We start from the raw sequence: 19,798 nt of genomic DNA on the forward strand, positions 1-19,798 counted from the left end.
TTACTGTGGAAAAGGATATGAAAGATATAGAACGTAGTAAAATAGATGGTGACACCTTGCAAAATGTCCATATTACAGAGGAGGAAGTGCTGGATGTCTTGAAACGCATAAAGGTGAATAAATCCCCAGGACATGATCGGGTGTACCCTAGAACACTATGGGAAGCTAGAGAAGTGATTGCTGGGCCTCCACCTGAGATATTTGTATCATAGATCACAGGTGAGGTGCCAGAAGACTGGAGGTTGGCAAATGTGGTGCCGCTCTTTAAGAAGGGTAGTAAGGACAAGCCAGGGAACTATAGACCAGTGAGCCTGACATCAGTGGTAGGCAAGTTGTTGGAGGGAATCCTGAGGGGCAGGATGTCCATATGTTTGGAAAGGCAGGGACTGTATAGGGATAGTCTTAAAGGCTTTGTGCATGGGAAATCATGTCTCACAAACTTGACTGAGTTTTTTGAAGAAGTAACAAAGAGGATTGATGAGGGCGGAGCGGTAGATGTGGTCTATATGGACTTCAGTAAGGCGTTCGACAAGGTTCCCCATGGGAGACTGGTCAGCAATGTTAGATCTCATGGAATACAGGGAGAACCAGCCATTTGGATACAGCACTAGCTCAAAGATAGAAGACAGAGGGTGGTGGTGGAGTGTTGTTTTTCAGACTGGAGGCCTGTGACCAGTGGAGTGCCACAAGGATCGCTGCTGGGTCCTCTACTTTTTGTCATTTACATAAATGATTTGGATGCGAGCATAAGAGGTACAGTTAGTAAGTTTGCAGATGACATCAAAATTGAAGGTGTAGTGGATAGCAAAGAATGTTAAAAACTTCGAGGAGAAAGTGAGGTCTACAGATGCTGGAGATCAGAGCTGAAAATGTGTTGCTGGAAAAGCGCAGCAGGTCAGGCAGCATCCAAGGAACAGGAGATTCGACGTTTCGGGCATAAGCCCTTCTTCAGGAATCAAGGGCTTATGCCCGAAACGTTGAATCTCCTGTTCCTTGGATGCTGCCTGACCTGCTCGCTTTTCCAGCAATACGTTTTCAGCAAAGAAGGTTACCTCAGATTACAACAGGATCTTGACCAGATGGGTCAATGGGCTGAGAAGTGGCAGATGGAGTTTAATTCAGATAAATGCGAGGTGATGAATTTTGGGAAAGCAAATCTTGGTAGGACTTATACACTTAATGGTAAGGTCCTAGGGAGTGTTGCTGAACAAAGAGACCTCGGAGTGCAGGTTCATAGCTCCTTGAAAGTGGAGTTGCAGGTAGATAGGATAGTGAAGAAGGCGTTTGGTATGCTTTCTTTTATTGGTCAGAGTATTGAGTACAGGAGTTGGGAGGTCATGTTGTGGCTGTACAGGACATTGGTTAGGCCACTGTTGGAATATTGTGTGCAAGTCTGGGCTCCTTCCTATCAGAAAGATGTTGTGAAACTTGAAAGGGTTCAGAAAAGATTTACGAGGATGTTGCCAGGGTTGGAGGATTTGAGCCCCAGGGAGAGGTTGAACAGGCTGGGGCTGTTTTCCCTGGAGCGTTGGAGGCTGAGAGGTGACCTTATAGAGGTTTACAAAATAATGAAGGGCATGGATAGGATAAATGGACAACATCTTTTCCTTGGGCTGGGGAGTCCAGAACTAGAGGGCATAGGTTTAGGGTGAGAGGGGAAAGATATAAAAGGGATTTAGGGGCAAACTTTTCATGCAGTGGGTAGTACATATATGGAATGAATTGCTGGAGGAAGTGGTGGAGACTGATACAATTGCAACATTTAAAAGGTATTTGGATGGGTATATGAAAAGGAAGGGTTTGGAGGGAAAGGGCCAGGTGCTGGCAGGTGGGACTAGATTGGGTTGGGATATCTGGTCAGTATGGACGGGTTGGACCGAAGGATCTGTTTCCATGCTGTACATCTCTATGACTCTATCTATCATATTTGTGTACAGTAGTCAGTTTCTTAAATTAATCGGTATAGGTACAAATATTTTTAAATGACGCATAGTAATTTTCTTGTGCCTCAAACAAATTTAACAGGTAACTTTAGTAGCCATATGAAGATTTGAAAAGAATTGGAATCAATGAAACTCTCAGTTGTGGTTTTTCAATCCAGTGATAAGGTCATTCTTTTATGGGCAGCTCAGTCTCTTTTGTGGTTTATTTTTATACGAGAACAAAAGATCATGGAAACTTGATTTTTGATAAAGGAACTTGTGCTTGAAATTATTCCATCTTTTGTGGTGGTTGGAGACTACTTTGAGCAGAATCAGGCTGTAAAACCAGTGAAGACCCCAGACATTGCTGATTCTTACTTGTCATAATTGCCAAGCTGTTTCTCAATCTTGGGAATGTTTCAGTGATAACAACAACTCTGATTTCGCTGTCCTTACCACAAGGGGAGGCTTCTTAAAGCTCTGCAAATTACTTATTGTAACCTTTGCCATTTGTAACATTCCACAAAGTATTCCAGGCAGAAATAGGTCAATTGGCCCAACTATTCTGTGCTGGTCTATATGCTCCAAATGAAAATTGTCCTACCTAGTTTTATCTAACTCCATTATCATACCCTCCTATTTCTTTTATTCTCATTTTCTTATTTGGCTTACCTTTTAAATGTTATTTTATTCAACTGCTTCTTGTGATAGTGAGTTATCAAATGCTTAAAAATTTACCTTGAATTCCCTAATAAATTTGTTTGTGACTCTCCTATTTTGGACATATAGTTTTAGACTCCCATTTAAGTTGAATATTATCTTTTACATTTGGTCAAACACTAACATTGAATTAAAAATCATCTCTATCAGGATACCTCTCTTCTTTTTTTTCTCGAAAAACATCCAGTCCATTCAGCTTTTCCTGTTGACATCTATCTTCTTCGTTCTGGTATTGCCTTTTGCTGTCCTTTTTGGCAAGCTGAGTTGGTTGTTTCTGAGAAACCAAAGCGCTGGCTGGACATGCAATTGTATTTTTATAGGTTGGAACTTCTTTCACTGGAGCGTAGGAGGTTGAGAGGTGATCTGATAGAAGATTATAAAATAATGAGAGATATTGATAGAGTTAGTGGTAGTTGGCTTTTCCCTAGGATGGGGGATTTCAAAACTAGGGGGCACCTTTTTAAATTAAGTGGGAAGAGATTTAAAGAAGACCTGAAAGGCAAATTTTGTGCACAGACGGTAGTTCCCGTGTAGAATGAACTTCCTGAGGAATTCGTGGATGTGTGTATAATTACATCGTTTAAAAAACGTTTGGATGGATATATGAATAGGAAAGGTTTCGAGGGATATGAGCCAGGACAAGTCAGGGGGGACTAGTTTAGTTTGGGATTACATTCAGCATGGACTAGTTGGACCAAAGGGTTTGTTTGTGTGCTATGTCACTCTGACTATGACTCTATAATGCGAATTTGACCATAATATAGTTTAATTGCCTTAACAACATTTTTATAAATTGAGCAGACATTTATATGTTTGTGAACCACCTCAATGAATGTTTTGCAACCATTTCAAAGTTTTGAGTTTTGAATGTCCTGTCTATATGTTCAAGAAGTTATTTTTAAGAATACGTTGTCAAAACAAAGGGATTAAAATAATAGTTTGGAAATGTTTTAAAAACTGAAATAAAAGCAAAATATTATGACCACGGCTGCATCCTGAAAATACTCAGTAAGTCTGGTCTTGTCTGTGTGGTCTGAAGATTCTCTTTCTCTCCCTCTCTGCATCTCTCCCTCTCTGCATCTCTCCCTCTCTGCCTATCATGTATAAGATAACTGAATAAGTCCTTCATAATGCAGTCACATTTTGGTATGAAGCCTTTTTATATTTTCAATCAGGTGAATGGCTTTTCTCAAACATGTGCTTGCTGTATTTCCTATACATTCTCCATATACAGCCTCATTATGGCATCTGTTTTAATTGCATTGTCCAAGAGTTCAAAGAATAACATTCAGATCAGTGGTCCCTTTATCATTATGGCTTAACAATATGAGAGATTCTAGAGCTGCGTGGGTAACTCCATGATACAAGAGACTCCATTAAAGACATTTCTCAGAAATAATACAAAGTAAGTATTATTTTAAAGTTGATACCATTTGAGTTAGTCTTAGCTCAGTGGTCATATTTCTGGCTTTGAGTCACAGGGTTGTGGATTGAAGACAAACTCCATAGATTTGAACAGAAAATCCCTGCTGACAGTTTGGCAGGAATGTTGCAGTATCAGGGTGTTGATTTTTGAATGCAATGCAATGGAGGTAAGATGTCTCGTGTAATGCTTGAACTTTTACAAATATTCAGACTTGAGTAGAGTAAGCAATGGCACCGACAAAGATTTAGAATGTTAAAATTATTGAGCTATATTTCAAAACCACAAGGATCTGACTAACACATCAGTATCTGACGGACCAGTGAATAATATTATGCCATTCCCATCTCTAACAAAGAAAACGTACAAACTGATCTCTTGCAATTTAACTGTGTTCTCAGTTTTAAAATTATCTGACAGAAGCTGAAGCTTTCCAATCCAATCCATTATTATACCTTTTGAAAACAGGACAACTGTCTCCTCTATTCCACTCCCTGCGACATTTTAAAATATGAGGTCAAAGTTTTAGTCATCCATTTATTTGGATCATTCCCATGATGCTGAATCTTCCACACAGTCCCCTTTCTTCCCCCTCAATCTCTTTAACCCACAGAAACTTTGGCATGCCCTTCCCTGCCCCCTGCTGGGTCCTCCTTGTGGCTCTGCCACTATGAAAATAAAAACCCAATCCTATCCAGCCTCTCTTCATAGCTAAACTTCTCCAACCCACGCAACATCCAGGTGTATTTTCTCTGCAGCCCCTCCAGTGCAATCACATCTTTCCTGTAGTGTGGCAACCACACAGTACTCCAACTGTGGCCGAACCACAGGTTTGTAAGCTCCAACATAACATCCCTGCTCTGTTACATATGTCACAACTGATAAAGATGAGTATAAAATATATATTCTGGATTAGTGGTGCTGGAAGAGCACAGCAGTTCAGGCAGCATCCAAGGAGCAGCGAAATCAACATTTCGGGCAAAAGCCCTTCAACAGGAATAAAGGCAGAGAGCCTGAAGTGTGGAGAGATAAGCTAGAGGAGGGTGGGGGTGGGGAGAAAGTAGCAGGCTATTAACCTATTCTGAAAATATGCTGCTGGAAAAGCGCAGCAGGTCAGGCAGCATCCAAGGAGCAAGAGAGTTGACGTTTCAGGCATGAGCCCTTCTTCAGGAATGAAGAAGGGCTCATGCCCGAAACATCGACTCTCCTGCTACTTGGATGCTGCCTGACCTGTTGCACTTTTCCAGCAACACATTTTCAGCTCTGATCTCCAGCATATGAAGTCCTCACTTTCTCCTATTAATCTATTCTGCCTTCAGGGATCTGTGGACAAGTAGTCTTTAGGATCCCTCTATACCTCTGAGCTTCCTAGTGTCCTGCCATTCATTGAGTTCTCTTTTAGCTTGTTACTTCTTCCAAAGTGAATCACCTCTCAGTTTCCAAGGTTAAATTGTTCGCTGATCAGCCCATCTGACCAACTCACCTATATCTTCCTGTAGTGTAAGACCTTCTGCCTCATTGTTAACCACACAGCTAGTCTTCACGTCATTGCAAACTTACTTATCATTCTCCACACCCCCGAAATTCTCATCTGCGCATATATCACTAACAATAAGGAACTTAGCACTGGTCCCTGTGGTACACCACTGGATAACCAGCCTTCTGCCACCAAGCAAATTTTGGATCCCCCTTGCCAAGTTACCTTGGATCCCATGTGATTTTACCTTGGTTATCAGCCACCCATGTGTCAAAGGTTTTTCTGAAAACTGTACTGCACTACCTACATCCACATACCTGGTCACCCCCTCAAAATATTCAATCAAATTTGTTCGGCATGACCTCCCTCTGACTAAACTGTGCTGACTATCCCTGATCCGACTTTGCATCCCAAGCAGAATATTTTTCCTTCTGAATTTTCTCCCAGTATTCTTTCTACCACTGATGAGAAACTTGCTGGTCTATAATTTCCTGATTTCCGGTAAATATACATAGGTTACATTAACTCTTAGATTTGTTAATTCATACTGACAAATGGTAGAGAATATATGTGCATTTTCATTAGAACACCATACCAGAGTCTAATTACAGGTAGTTCTTCTGGAACTTAATCTTGTAGAAAAATCGAGTTTTAGAAACAGAACTTAAAGAGTTGGTGATGTAATCACTTTACAGCCAACACACATTTTAAAACTCGCACTTTAGAAACAGTGTCCCCAATTCATCAATTGTATTACAATGAATTTGTGTTAATGAAATGCGTGTGATAGCAGAACAACCTGTATCTGATTCTCTGCTGTCAGGCTGTGTAACGTTCTCAGACTGATTGGAGCTCATTACAGCTCAAACATTAACTCTTTCAAAACTATTACCTTCTGCACCAGCAATAGTTCTGGCAGTACATGGTAATTGGTAAAAGTTTCATGCCAGATTTGAACTAATGGTGTGAAACTTCATGTGGTCCAAAGCCTTTCCTCAATATCCTTTGCATAATCATATCTTTGGATCTAACTCCCCAGTGGAATGAGACATACTCTGAGCTAGGGATGAAAGAGTGTGGATCATAGAATCATACCTAACAGCCTCTGAGCATGACAAATCAGGCTATTGAGTAGAAGCGTTTGCACAAATTGTGCACAAGTCACCAGATATTAATAAGAACTGAGAGTGTGGTGCTGGAAAAGCACAGCAGGTCAGGCATCATCCGAGGAGCAGGAAAATTGACGTTTCAGACATAATCCCTTCATCGGAAATGAAATGGCGATTTTCCTGCTCCTTGGATGCTGCTTGACCTGCTGGGCTTTTCCAGCACCACACTTTCGGCTCTAATCCCCAGCATCTGCAGTGCTCACTTTCACCTAGCTATTAAAAAGAGTTCAGTGCAGAGTTGACAGTATGGGAATGCATTAATCATGGTCTGACTGCGATGTCTAGGTTGAAGGCATGAGTTTTTTTTATTATTAGTCTTTTTCACTGTGGTTTTGCATAAGTCAGTGGCTTGCTGGGGCATTTCGGAGGCAGCTCATTGTCACTTACTTTGCTGTGGGTCAAGAACACACAAATCAGACTAGCTACAAGCCTGTTTGTCAATGAACCAATCATAAAAACACAACAGTGCAGATGATCAGAAAAACCTTGGGGTGCATGCCCTTGGAATCTTGAAGGCAGCAGAACAGGTAGATAACGTATTTAAGAAGAAATGTGGGAAACTTGCTTTTATTAGTCGAGGCATTGAATACACGAGCAAGGAGGTGATAATGGAGCTATATAAAATGTTATTTAGGTTGCACCTGGAGAAATGTGTGCAGTTCTGGTCACCATATTATAGGAAAAATATGCTTGCTCCACATAGGAGATTTATCAGTGTGTTGCCTGAGCTGGAATGCTTCAGCTATAAAGAGAGATTAGATAGTTTAGTGTTGTTTTCCTCAGAACAGAGAAGGCTGATGGATGATCTGTTGAGGTATGCAAAGTTCTGAAGAGCATCTATAGGACAGATGGGGATCAATAACCAAGTGGTATAGTTTTGAGTAAGGAGCGAAAGTTTAGAAGGAATTTGAGGAAAAGTAATTTCATTCAGAAAGTGGAATTCACTGAATAATAGCATACCCTCAAGATATTCAAGAACTATTTAGATGTACACTCAAACAGTAAAGCATACAGATGGAATATAATGTGGGGACGTGTGAGGTTATGCACAAGACTATAGGCTAAGTGCTGTGAAATTGGATTAGAATAGATAGCTACATGATGACTGGTGTCGATATAATGGGCTGAAGGACCTCTTCCTGTGTTGTAAAAGCTCTATGACTCAATGACCTTAGTAAGATAGCTTTACATTCTGCACAGAATAACACAGGAACGTCAAAGCTTGCACCAACACATTTTCTCCTTCCGTATTAAAACTCTCTTCACTTCCAGGATCTGTAAACCTCTATTCCCTTCCTGTTCATCTATTCGTATAGGTGCTGTTGAATATTGATTCCACCATCTCCTCTGGCAGAGCATTCCAGGCATTAATGGTGTTCTACAGGGATCAGTGCTGGGACCTCTGCTGTTTGTGGTGTACATAAATGATTAGGAGGATAACGTGCTTGGTTTTAGTGAGTAATGACTGGCAGCATTTTAGCCTGAGGGTCATCACCATACCTCAGACTTAGGCAAAGGTTGAGAAGGGCTATCCTTTTGCAGTTACCTCAGGAAGTATGGGAATTGAACACACTCTGTTGGAGTCACTCTGGATTGCAAACCCAGCTATCCCGATGAGCTGAGCTAATCTGTGCAGCATGTAACCTTTTTACAAAAGAAAATTTGCACAAATAAATATTAAATTAAACCATGCTGACTGATTCCGTGTAATTTTAATGTCAGTTGTTGTTTGAAGAAACATTTTTCTATAGATAGACCTTGCATGTCTAAACAGCAACCTCTCTAAGATGTCAAGATGGATTATTCTTTTTACAAAACGCTAACACACCCAACTACCTGTATTTATTTTAAACTGGTTTGTTTTTCTCGAAGCAGTAGTCCAAAATTTATTGAATTTATTAATGAATGTGGTGGCCGTCACTAAGGAGAAGGTGGATAAATCACTTGGACCAGATGGACTACACCCCACGGCACTGAGGGAGGTGGCTGAAGTGATTGTGGACACATTGGTGATTTTTCAGGAATCACTGGTGTCAAGGAGGGTCACAGAGGACTGGAAAATAACGTAATCCTCCTGTTTAAGAAGGGCAGGAGGCAGAATGCAGGAAATTAGAGGCCCGTTAGCCTGACCTTGGTCATTGATAAGACTTTAGAGTCCATTCTTAAGGATGAGATGGCGGAATACTTCAAAGTGCATGGTATAATAGGGCTGTTAGAATTCTTTGAGGTTGGTAATAAGCAAGATACAGGCTATAATACAAGAACAGAGATGTGGTGCTGAGGCTGCATAAGGCTCTGATCAGACCACATTTGGAATATTGTGAGCAGTTTTTGGGCCCCATATATGCGGAAGGATGTGCTGGCCTTGGAGCGGATCAAGAGGAGGTTTACAAGAATGGTCCTGGGGATGAATGTCATATGAGAACTCTGGGCCTGTATTCAATGTAGTTTAGAAGGTTGAGGAGGGATCTCATTGAAACTTACAGAATATGAAGAGGCCTGGATAGAGTGGGTGTTGAAAAGATGTTTACATTAGTAGGAGAGAATAGAGGGCACGGCCTTGTAATGTTGAGATGACCCTTCAAAACCGAGATGAGGAGGAATGTCTTCAGCCAGAGGTGGTGATTCTGTGGAGCTCATTGCCCAGGTTATTGAGTGTATTTAAGATAGAGATAGATGGGTTCTTGGATTAGTAAGGGGGTCAAATGTTATGCAGAGATGGCAGGAGAATGGGCCTGAGAAATGCATTTCCCGTAACTGAATGGCAGAGCAGTCTCAATGGATGAATGGCCTAATTCAGCTTCTGTATTATGTGGCCTGTATTCTTATGGTAATTGAGCTGATTTGTGGTGCTGCAGTGTTCAACATACTGTCACCGTTCACCTACTGTTAAGGGAATGCCTTGTCTGCTGAGCACCAGTACAGTGCCAAATACTACCATAATGCGCCATGTTTACGTGTTACATTAAACAACTATTATTTTGGATTAGGATTCTGTCACAGATTAACATATTGTTTATAGTCTTTGTGAAATTTCACGGAGACTCTTAGCTCTAAAATTCCTTCCAAAAACCTTCCTTGCTTTCCTCCATTAAAGACACTCATTAAAATATGCCTTGCTTGGTAAGACTTCAGTGCTTATTTCTGTGTGTTAAAGATAATATACAATGCAAATTGGTGACAGACCTTTAGCTAACTCAAATGTTAAAGGGAAAACCTTGGGTTGAAACACAAAATTAAATTTAGGAACATTATATTGAGAAAGCTTCAATTAGGTAAAAAGGCAAATATTCTAAAAGCTTCAGCCACATCCTTGTCTGAGCGCCACAGAAAATCTTTAGCAAATGCAATCTTACAGCTGTAGATAAAAATAAATCCTGTGGTTTCAAGTTAAGTAATTGGAACTATACATTCTCTTGTGTGAGCACAAGTCCAATTTTGGAAAGTAGGTTCTGTGGGAAAGAAATTTCCTGTTTTGAGGGTTTAATTGACTTGAGAAAACTGGAAAACAAACTGGCTTCAAATGATGTTTTCTGCCTCGCGGTGGCTGTTAATTCATTTTATGGTGACTTTGCCATTGCAATGAGTTGAAACTCATAATGTTGATGGTAGGAATGTTTGCTTGAGACCGACCACAACTGAGGAATGTGCTGAACCAGTTGCTGCTTCTCAGCTAGCTGCAATCAGAGACAGATTGATTCTGTTTATTTTGTGAAGTCAAATAAAAGATCACTTGGGAGTATAGTTCAGAGGTAATATTGTGCATGGGATAATTTACAATTGCAGTGATCAGTGAACAATTCATGGACCCTCACCCACAAGTTATTTTGCCAAATGTCTTTAAAGATCTCCATGTAGGTATTAAACATTAACGTGGACTGACGTGAATGAGCAATCTACACTTGATGGTATCTCTCCTGCTGTTGGTGCAAGCAGAAGTGAAGGGGCAGGGGGCAATCTGTAGAGACATGGCGTATAGAGTCATAGAGATATACAGCACGAATCAAGCATCAGTGCTAGGTCCACTACTTTTCGTCATTTACATAAATGATTTGGGTGTGAGCTTAAGAGGTACAGTTACTAAGTTTGCAGGTGACACCAAAATTGGAGGTTTAGTGGACAGCAAAGAGGGTTACCTCAGATTACAATGGGATCTTGACCAGATGGGCAAATGAGCTGAGGAGTGGTAGATGGAGTTTAATTTAGAGCTGAAAATGTGTTGCTGGAAAAGCGCAGCAGGTCAGGCAGCATCCAAGGAACAGGAAATTCGACGTTTCGGGCATAAGCCCTTCATCAGGAATGCGTTGGATGCTGCCTGACCTGCTGCGCTTTTCCAGCAACACATTTTCAGCTCTGATCTCCAGCATCTGCAGACCTCACTTTCTCCTCGGAGTTTAATTTAGGTAAATGTGAGGTGCAGCATTTTGGGAAAGCAAATCTTAGCAGGACATATACACTTAATAGTAAGGTCCTAGGGAGTGTTGCTGAACAAAGAGACCTTGGAGTGCAGGTTCATAGTTCCTTGAAAGTGGAGTCGCAGGTAGATAGGATAGTGAAGAAGGCGTTTGGTATGCTTTCCTTTATTGGTCAGAGTATTGAGTACAAGAGTTGGGAGGTCATGTTGTGGCTGTACAAGACATTGGTTCAGCCACTTTTGGAATATTGCATGCAAATTTGGTGTTGTGAAACTTGAAAGGGTTCAGAAAAGATTTACAAGGATGTTGCCAGGGATGAAGGGTTTGAGCTATAGGGAGAGGCTGAATAGGCTGGGTCTGTTTTCCCTGGAGCATTGAAGGCTGAGGGGTGACCTTATAGAGTTTTATAAAACCATGAGGGACATGGATAGGATAAATAGACAAAGTCTTTTCCCTGGGGTCGCGGGAAAATCCAGAACTAGAAGGCATAGGTTTAGGGTGAGAGGAGAAAGATATGAAAGAGAACTAAGGGACAATTTTTTTCATGCAGAGAGTGATACGTGTATGAAATGAGCTGCCAGAGGAAGTGGTGGAAGCTGATACGATTGCAACATTTAAAAGGCATCTGGATGGATATGTTATTAGTAAGGTTGAGAGGGATATGAGCCGGATGCTGGCAGGTGGGACTAGATTGGGTTGGGATATCTGGTCGGTATGGACGGGTTGGACCGAAGGGTTTGTTTCTGTGCTGTACATCTCTATGACTCTAAGATTATTCTTCTACTCAAGCAGCTTTGTGGTCCTGGTGTCTGTTGTAACTGCTAAAACTAAAACTTGTATCATTGATCAGACAACAACTAGTCCTCAGGCCACTTTCCTGGCCAATGAATGTTGTAGTTTTGGCTTCTGTTAACTGTTAAGCTAGACTTACTAGTGTTGGAACATGTGAACGCGTTCCAAGTGGAGCTCCAGTTCACCTCCAGAGGATCCACATCCTCTTTCTTAAAGCGACATGACAAACTTGGCACTTAATGCGATACTAGCCTTTAGTATTTCTTCACAATACAAGCCAAAGTTTATCCCAAAACAATCCTTATAGTATATATTAAAACTTTAAATCAATTGGTAATTTATGCCTTTTTAATTATACAAAGAAGTCAACAGTGAAATCAAACAAAATTCTCAAATAATAGAATGACATTTGACATTTTATTGTTTTTTAAAAACTATTCTTGGGTCTGTAGTTCCTCAGCAACTTACTAGTTATTTTTAAGTGCATTTTTAAATAAATAATTTGTATATTATATTTTAAACTAGTTTTAATTAAATTTTGTGTGTTTGAAGATGTTACAAGATCTTTTGATGTTGTAAGTACTGGCTCAGGAATTCTGATAGCCAGGTAGTTGTTGCAGCAGCACAGACTGCAGATGTATGTCAGGACCATCTAGAAAGACCAGTATAACTGACTGAGAAAATTTAATTTCCCTGGCCATTTTCTCAATTAGTCAATTTCCTGCAATGGCAAACCTCTCAGAAGTCTGTAAAGGTTGAAGGATTCAAAAGTTTCAGAATGATTTTCAGATTAATGTTTACCCAGGAAACATTAGAGGGTTGAAAACCAATTATAACCCATAGATGAGTATTAAACTCCAGCCCAGCTCCCCACAGATTTCCCAACTATAAACCCTCCCACTCCAGCTTGACCACCTCTCTCTTCCCTACCTGACCACCACCCACCCCCCTCAAGAATCTCCCTGCTCTCCACTCACTCACCTCTAAACCTAGGCCCATCCTTAACTTATACACTTACTTTTCCACATTCATTGTCAAGACAGCTTTGGATCTTCTATACAGTTTAACTCTCAAAATACTCCTATCCTCTCTGTTTTTCTCCTGGGCACATTCAGATCAGTTCAACCTCTGAATTCTGACATGATAAATCTTAAGACAGGTAGGTTGGTATCTAAAAGGATTACCTTCAGTCAAATTTGTTCTGACGTTAATCGGAAAAATATGACTGTCTATATTTTTAAACCCTCATCTAGTAGTTCCATGGAAAAGCTATTTCCAGAAGTCTTCACAAAATTATTCTGTCCTGTAAATAGACTGATGCTATCACCCTTTTTAAAGCAGTGTTACAGTGTCCTTCCTGTTTCAGTAATAGCGGGGAGTTAACCAGTTGTAGATTAAATGGGAGTGGGAGAAGTCAGATATGTCTGGTATTAGTGCTCTGAGAAAGAACATTGCAACATTTGATAGTGAGATTGAAATGTTTTCGAAGTTATTGTGAGATAATCTTTAACTAAAACATCAAATCACATGTTTGCGTATATGCAAAGTTTAATTTATTATGTTAAGAATTCAATGATTCAGTAATGCAATAGATGGTGCCGTTTGTCATTAACATTAATAGACAGAGGTATGATTTTGTGAAAAGACTAATTTGAGACCTATTTATGGCAATAACATTTTTCTAAAGTGTTAAGAAGACATTAATTTAAAAGTTTGCATTATATTTTTCCCATAGGTGAGAAAACCTGGTTGGAGGATGACTGTGAAGATGTTGACACACCTCAGTGCCCAGAAGGGTAGGAGTACTATCATTCCTCCAAATTCAGTGTTGTAGGTCACCTTGTGGAGAATGTATGAAGCCTGGTTTGGGACAATCTCATGAACCAAACTTTATAAAACTGGGTTGTCTCTTGCTGTTATGACAGTATGCATGACTTTGTATTCCCAAGTCACAGATGCTGAGTTTAAGATCTCAGCTGGGCATTAGGGAAACTGTTTTCTTGTGGAGAGAATGTGATTTTGAGTGTTCATAGAGGATTGTCTTGGGCTGCTAAACAAGGGGCAAAAATTTCCAATCAGTTTGCAATCTGCAAAATTCCACTAGTGCTTTTCCCCTAGTGTGGGGTTTCATCTCTGTCTTAAATCAATAACTTCTTAGTTTAAGATTATGCTCTTTGCTCCAAGATTTTCCTACCAGGTTAACAGCCTCCTTTGCATTTACCTTGTCCATCCCCCTAAGAATTTTACATAAAAGCAAAATCGTGCGGATGCTGGAAATTGGAAACAAGTGCAGAGAATGTTAGGCAAACTGAGAAGGTCTGGCAGCATCTGAGAGAGAGAAACAGGCTTACCAATTCAAATTTAATATGATTCTTGTTCTGATGCTGAATTTGAAATGTTAACTCTGTTTCCTCTTCACAGATAACTGTCAGACCTGCTAAGTTTCTCTCGCAATTTCTGTTTTTGTTTGTTTTTAGATCTCCAGCATCCATAGTTCTTCGTTTATTTTAGGATTATTGTTCTGTGTGATATTATTCTCTATTCTACAGTACTGGTCGGTGGCCTAAGTACTATTCACACCAATTTTGACTTCCACTTGTTATTTCTTATCTTAACCTATATGGATTCTACACCTTCCAATCCAAGAAATGTGCCTGTGCTTATTCCATCTCATGCTGACAAAGTTCCCCTACCCCACTTCCATATCTACCTGTCATAGAATTGTACAGCATGGAAATGGGCCCTCCAGTCCAACTCGTCCTTGTCGAGCAGATGTCCTAAACTGATCTAGTCCCAATTAACAGCACTGACCTAGATGGCAATCTTAGACCAAGGTCTGCTGGTGTGATCTCCTCTGCAAGTCCTATTCTGACATTCTTGCCCTGCACCACACTGTCCAGGAGGACCTTGGGCTTCCTGTCAGCAAAGCAGGTCCCAATTATCTTCTATTTGTCATTTACTGCATCCATTGCTCCTGACGCGGTCACCTCTACATGGGGAGACTGGACGCCTTCTCGCAAAGTGCTTCAGGGAATATCTCCGGGACATCCGCACCAATCAACCCCACTGCCCTGTGGCTGAACATTTCAACTTCCCCTCCCACTCTGCCTAGGACATACAGGTCCTGGGCCTCCTCCAGTGCCACTCCCACACCACCCGACACCTGGAGGAAGAACATCTCATCTTTTGCCTTGGAACCCTTCAACCCCGGGGCATCAATGTGGACTTCATCCTCCCCCACCTTACCCCAGTTCCAACCTTCCAGCTCAGCACCGTCCTCATGACCTGTCCCACCTGTCGATCTTTCTTCCAATCTATCCGCTTCACCCTCTTCTCTGACCTATCACCTTTACTCCTTTCTGCATCCACCGAGGGAATCCAATCAAATCTATTGCATTCTTAGCTACCTCCCCCCAGCCCCACCCCCTCCCACTTATCTCTCCAACCCCCAGGCTTCCAGCCTCATTTCTGATGAAGGGCTCCTGCCTGAAACATCGATTTTCCTGCTCCTTGGATGCTGCCTGACCTGCTGTGCTCTTCCAGAACCGCTCTAATCTTGACTTTAATCTCCAGCATCTGCAGGCCTTGCTTTCGCCAGTTGTCCTCTGGCTACCATGTCTGGTGCAATTCCAAAGAACTGCGCAGTGCAGCTCCGCATTGATAGTGCTTGACCTTTTAAATGTGAAATCGGCAGCAGGAATCGCAGTAGGCCATGTCAATTACAAGTACTTTTGCCCGCTGTCAGGACTTTGTCACTCTTTGCAGGTGTTTTTCATTGTATGCTAGCTTTCAGATGTGAGGTTGGCTATTGGGCTGTGGAGTTATCTACGATTACAGTCTATTCCACTCTGATCTGATATCAGGAGGTCTAACAGTGTAGTTATGTAGATTTCATGTGAAAGGTTATTACACAAAGTAAGAGCTCATGCTGGAGGGAGCAAATAATTAACACGGCTTGAAGATTGGCCGGCTGGCAGACCACAGAGTGTGCAAAAATAGATCTTTTCAGATTAACAGGATGTGATAATTGTGGTCCCACAGGGCCCTCAACCATTTGTCATTTATATTAATAATTTAGCTGAGGGGAGTGAAGCTAGGGCGGCTGCACATAGGATTTTTATTCTTGTGGGTTTGTCCAGAACCAAGGGCTACTGTTTTAAAATTATGGTTGACCCTTTTAGGACAGACTGAGGGGAAAATGTTCTCCTGAGAAGGTTATGGCATTGGAACTATCTGCCTCAGAAGATGGTAGAGACAGAGTTCAATTGATTTTGTTGGCAGGATAGATGGTTATCAGTGGTAGATGGGAATGTGGAATTCGCAACAGAAACAGATCAGCCATGATCCTATTGAATGATGGAGGAGGCTTGAAGGGCTGAATGGCCGACTTCACATGAATGTAAACTGAATAATTTTACCTCTGTCGTCTAGATTGGTTAATGTTTATATGATGTATTTTGTGGCTTAGCAAGTTCTTCTTTAGTGGTTCCTATTTAAATAAGAGAAATTGGAATAGTGAGAACCTTTGGAATTTCAGGTACAAACATGCATTTGAGAGTCCAGTACCAAGCTGTCAAGCCACTTCTCAAGTGTTAAACCCAGCCCTGCCAGATGTGAACTATGAAACTAGACACAGATCCTTTTCTTGTCAGTGTGTTTATTCACATAATGCAACATTACATAGCTCTGCCTCCTACCGATCTACCAACATCCCAGTGTCTCAGAAATATCTTTGTGTAGTTGAAGAGACAGTGAACAAGTACCTCTTTATACTTGAGTAAATTAAATTAGTTAAAGAACCACCCTTAAAGTCCCATTTTAATTAAATATGATCAAGATACTTAATCAGTACCCTCCATCTGTTTACCTTTAAGCTTAACAATACAATTAGCATAACATTAACACTAAACCTATTTCATTTACTCTTGGTGTCTACAGTTACCTGCAATACTTAATATGATTTCTTTCCAGTTCCGTCTATACAACAAGACATTCCTGATGAAGGGTTTATACCCAAAATGTTGGCTGCTCCCTGACCTGCACTTTTCCAGTGACACATTTTTCAACTTAGATATTTCAAGCCAATTTTTTTCCATGCAATAAGCATTTGGATAGAATAGAAGACTGTTACATTTAGAAAGTAAGGCATTTGGATGAGTACATGAATAGAAAAGGTATGGAGGGATCTAGGCCAGGAGCAGGCAGGCGGGGCAAGTTTAGTTTGGGATTATGCTCGGCATGGACTAGTTGGACCGAGGGTCTGTTTCCACGCTCTATGACTTTGTGACCTTCGGTATACAAAGTAAGCCTTGCCATTGAACACTTTGTATTTTTCAAGACTCGCTTAGCTCTAGTCTGTCTTCTTATGATGTGTTGATGACTATAATTTCACAGCAGATGTTTTGGAATGTAGGGAAAAGGAAAGAGATGACTGAATGATTGAATCCTAGGGTGTGGTGAACTAAAAGAATAGCAATTTTATGGACCATACCAAATGCACTCAAAGCATCTCAAGAGGACAGCCTAGGTTGTAACTTCAAACTTAAAGGCAAGTGGTAGCTGTTGCATTTCAGATGCAATTTGATTAGTCAAACTACCAGGTTTGAAGCAAAACACACTTTATTCATACACTATATACTTAAAATGCAACAAAAGAAAGAAGAATTAGAAAAACTTAACTCTATGAGAATAATAAATTATTTAACTACTAGACAGCAATCGTTCCAATATAGTAACATCTCATAATTACCTCCTTGGCAAATTCAGTACAACAGATTGTCTCACATGCAATTCCAGCTGCAAAGAGAGAACTCCAACTTTTAGCTGGAACAGAGAGAGCAATAAGAGCTTGCACATTCAGCTTCGAGATTCCAATAACTGCTGAAAGCTATGTAAAATCCTGGTTCTGTGGGAGCTTGACTACACCCATTCAGGCTGCTAATATTGCTCCAACTTGAAAAAACAACCCAAGGCCTCACAAACTGTTTACGTTATTGGCTTTTAGCAGACCACTCACACCTCTGTCTCAACTTCTCTTCTTAAAAATAAAGTTCAAGATAAATGCTAAAAGTTGTAGTATTGTCACATATTATTTGGCAGGAAGCTGTTTCAGAGTTAGGGAAGGGTAAAGCCATAAATTTGAACGTGAAAACAAGCTTGAGAAATTGAGAACCCAGAAATTGTTATTCAGGGAGAAACTATAGGTCAACTGCAGGGTGGTTATAAAATTAAGGAAATGTAGACAAAGTGAACCATAAATTTATCTGAACATTAGAAAGTTATGGTTTGGAGATGCTGGTGTTGGACTGGGGTGTACAAAGTTAAAAATCACACAATACCAGGTTATAGTCCAACAGGTTTAATCGGAAGCACTAGCTTTTGGAGCGCCGCTCCTTCATCAGGTGGTTGTGAAGTACACAATTGTAAGGCATAGAATTTATAGCAAAAGTTTACAGTGTGATGTAACTGAAATTATACATTGAAAAATACCTTGATTGTTTGTTGAGTCTTTCATCTGTTAGAATGACTATGATAATTTCACTTCTTTCATACATAAATCACAAAGTTTTTTTAAAAGTTACATTCTCAGGTTAACTGTAACAATTGGTGTCAGCCAGATACTATGTTGAAGGTATTAGCCTACTATGTTCCCTGTCTGTGCCATAATGTTTAGACTGATTCTAATTTAAAAAGTGAGTTAACAGAGCCTTACATGGATTCATGCAGTTTTTGTGCAAAGTACAATATCTCTGCAAGTACAAATTCACCCCACAAATGTATATGTATATGTGTGCATGTGGGTTTTTCTGCGTGTGTGTCTGTGTCTGTGTGTCTGGGGTGGGGTTTGTGAGTGTGTGAGAGAGAGTGTGTGTATGTGAGTATAAAGTGTCTAAGTCTGTGAGAGGGCGCATGTGTGAGTGTGGGAGTGTGTGTGTCTGTAGGAGTGTGTATGAGTGTCTGTGAGAGAGAGTGTATACGTGTGTGTGTGTGTGAGAGTGTAAAGTGCTCTAAATCTGTGAGGGGATGCATGTGGGAGTGTGTGAGCCTGTAGGAATGTGTGTGAGTGGCTGTGTATATATGTATATGTGTGTGTATTGGAGTGTGTGTGTGTGTGTGTGTGTGTGTGTGTGTGTGTATAGTGCAATGGTGGTCACCTGTAGTGTGACATGAACCCAAGGTCCCCGTTGAGGCCCTCCCTATGGGTACCAAACTTAGCTATCAGCCTCTGCTCGGCCACTTTTCACCAAGCAAATTAGAAAGTCAGGAAAACAAAGTATGAAGCCTTGTCTCATGTAGGGAAGTGGATGTGTGCTATTGTAAGTATTGGAGTAGAAAATGAGGTCTGCAGATGCTGGAGATCACAGCTGCAAATGTGTTGCTGGTCAAAGCACAGCAGGTTAGGCAGCATCTCAGGAATAGAGAATTCGACGTTTCGGGCTTATGCTCGAAACGTCGAATTCTCTATTCCTGAGATGCTGCCTAACCTGCTGTGCTTTGACCAGCAACACATTTGTTGCTATTGTAAGTATTGGAAAACGTCTTGTGAGACTTTTATAAGAGACATGTTGAAGACAATTAGTGAGACTTTTTAGAGTAGAGCTTTTAAAGATGTTGTCCAATTATAGCTGCATTTTTTGATTTTTTTTCTGTACTCTGCAAAGCTCCCTGTAGCAATTGACTGTAATGTTAATGATTCCGTTCATGCATGGATTGCACTTCCTGTCAAGGTGATCTTCATCAAAGATGATCATTGCATCTTCAAGGATTTCTAAGGCAGCACAAAGTGTTTTTGAGCTAAATATCTTGTTGGTTATTCTTTTTGCTCATCATCTTCCTCCTCCTCTGCAGCCCTCTTGTTGCATTGAAATCTGGTTCGCAGC

General features: G+C 40.8%; 1 protein-coding gene across 1 annotated transcript in view; it reads left to right on the plus strand.

The window, feature by feature from the left end:
- The window catches only part of LOC132833011 (ectonucleotide pyrophosphatase/phosphodiesterase family member 3-like), a 130,167-nt gene that overhangs the window by 17,284 nt on the left and 93,085 nt on the right, over window positions 1-19,798 (plus strand). The window contains exon 3 of the mRNA XM_060851274.1: window positions 13,654-13,714. Coding sequence (XP_060707257.1) covers window positions 13,654-13,714 — 61 coding nt within the window. The remainder of the gene's footprint in view (window positions 1-13,653; window positions 13,715-19,798) is intronic.

This window comes from Hemiscyllium ocellatum, chromosome 3 (genome assembly GCF_020745735.1).
Source record: "Hemiscyllium ocellatum isolate sHemOce1 chromosome 3, sHemOce1.pat.X.cur, whole genome shotgun sequence".
NCBI classification, from domain to species: Eukaryota; Metazoa; Chordata; class Chondrichthyes; order Orectolobiformes; family Hemiscylliidae; genus Hemiscyllium; species Hemiscyllium ocellatum.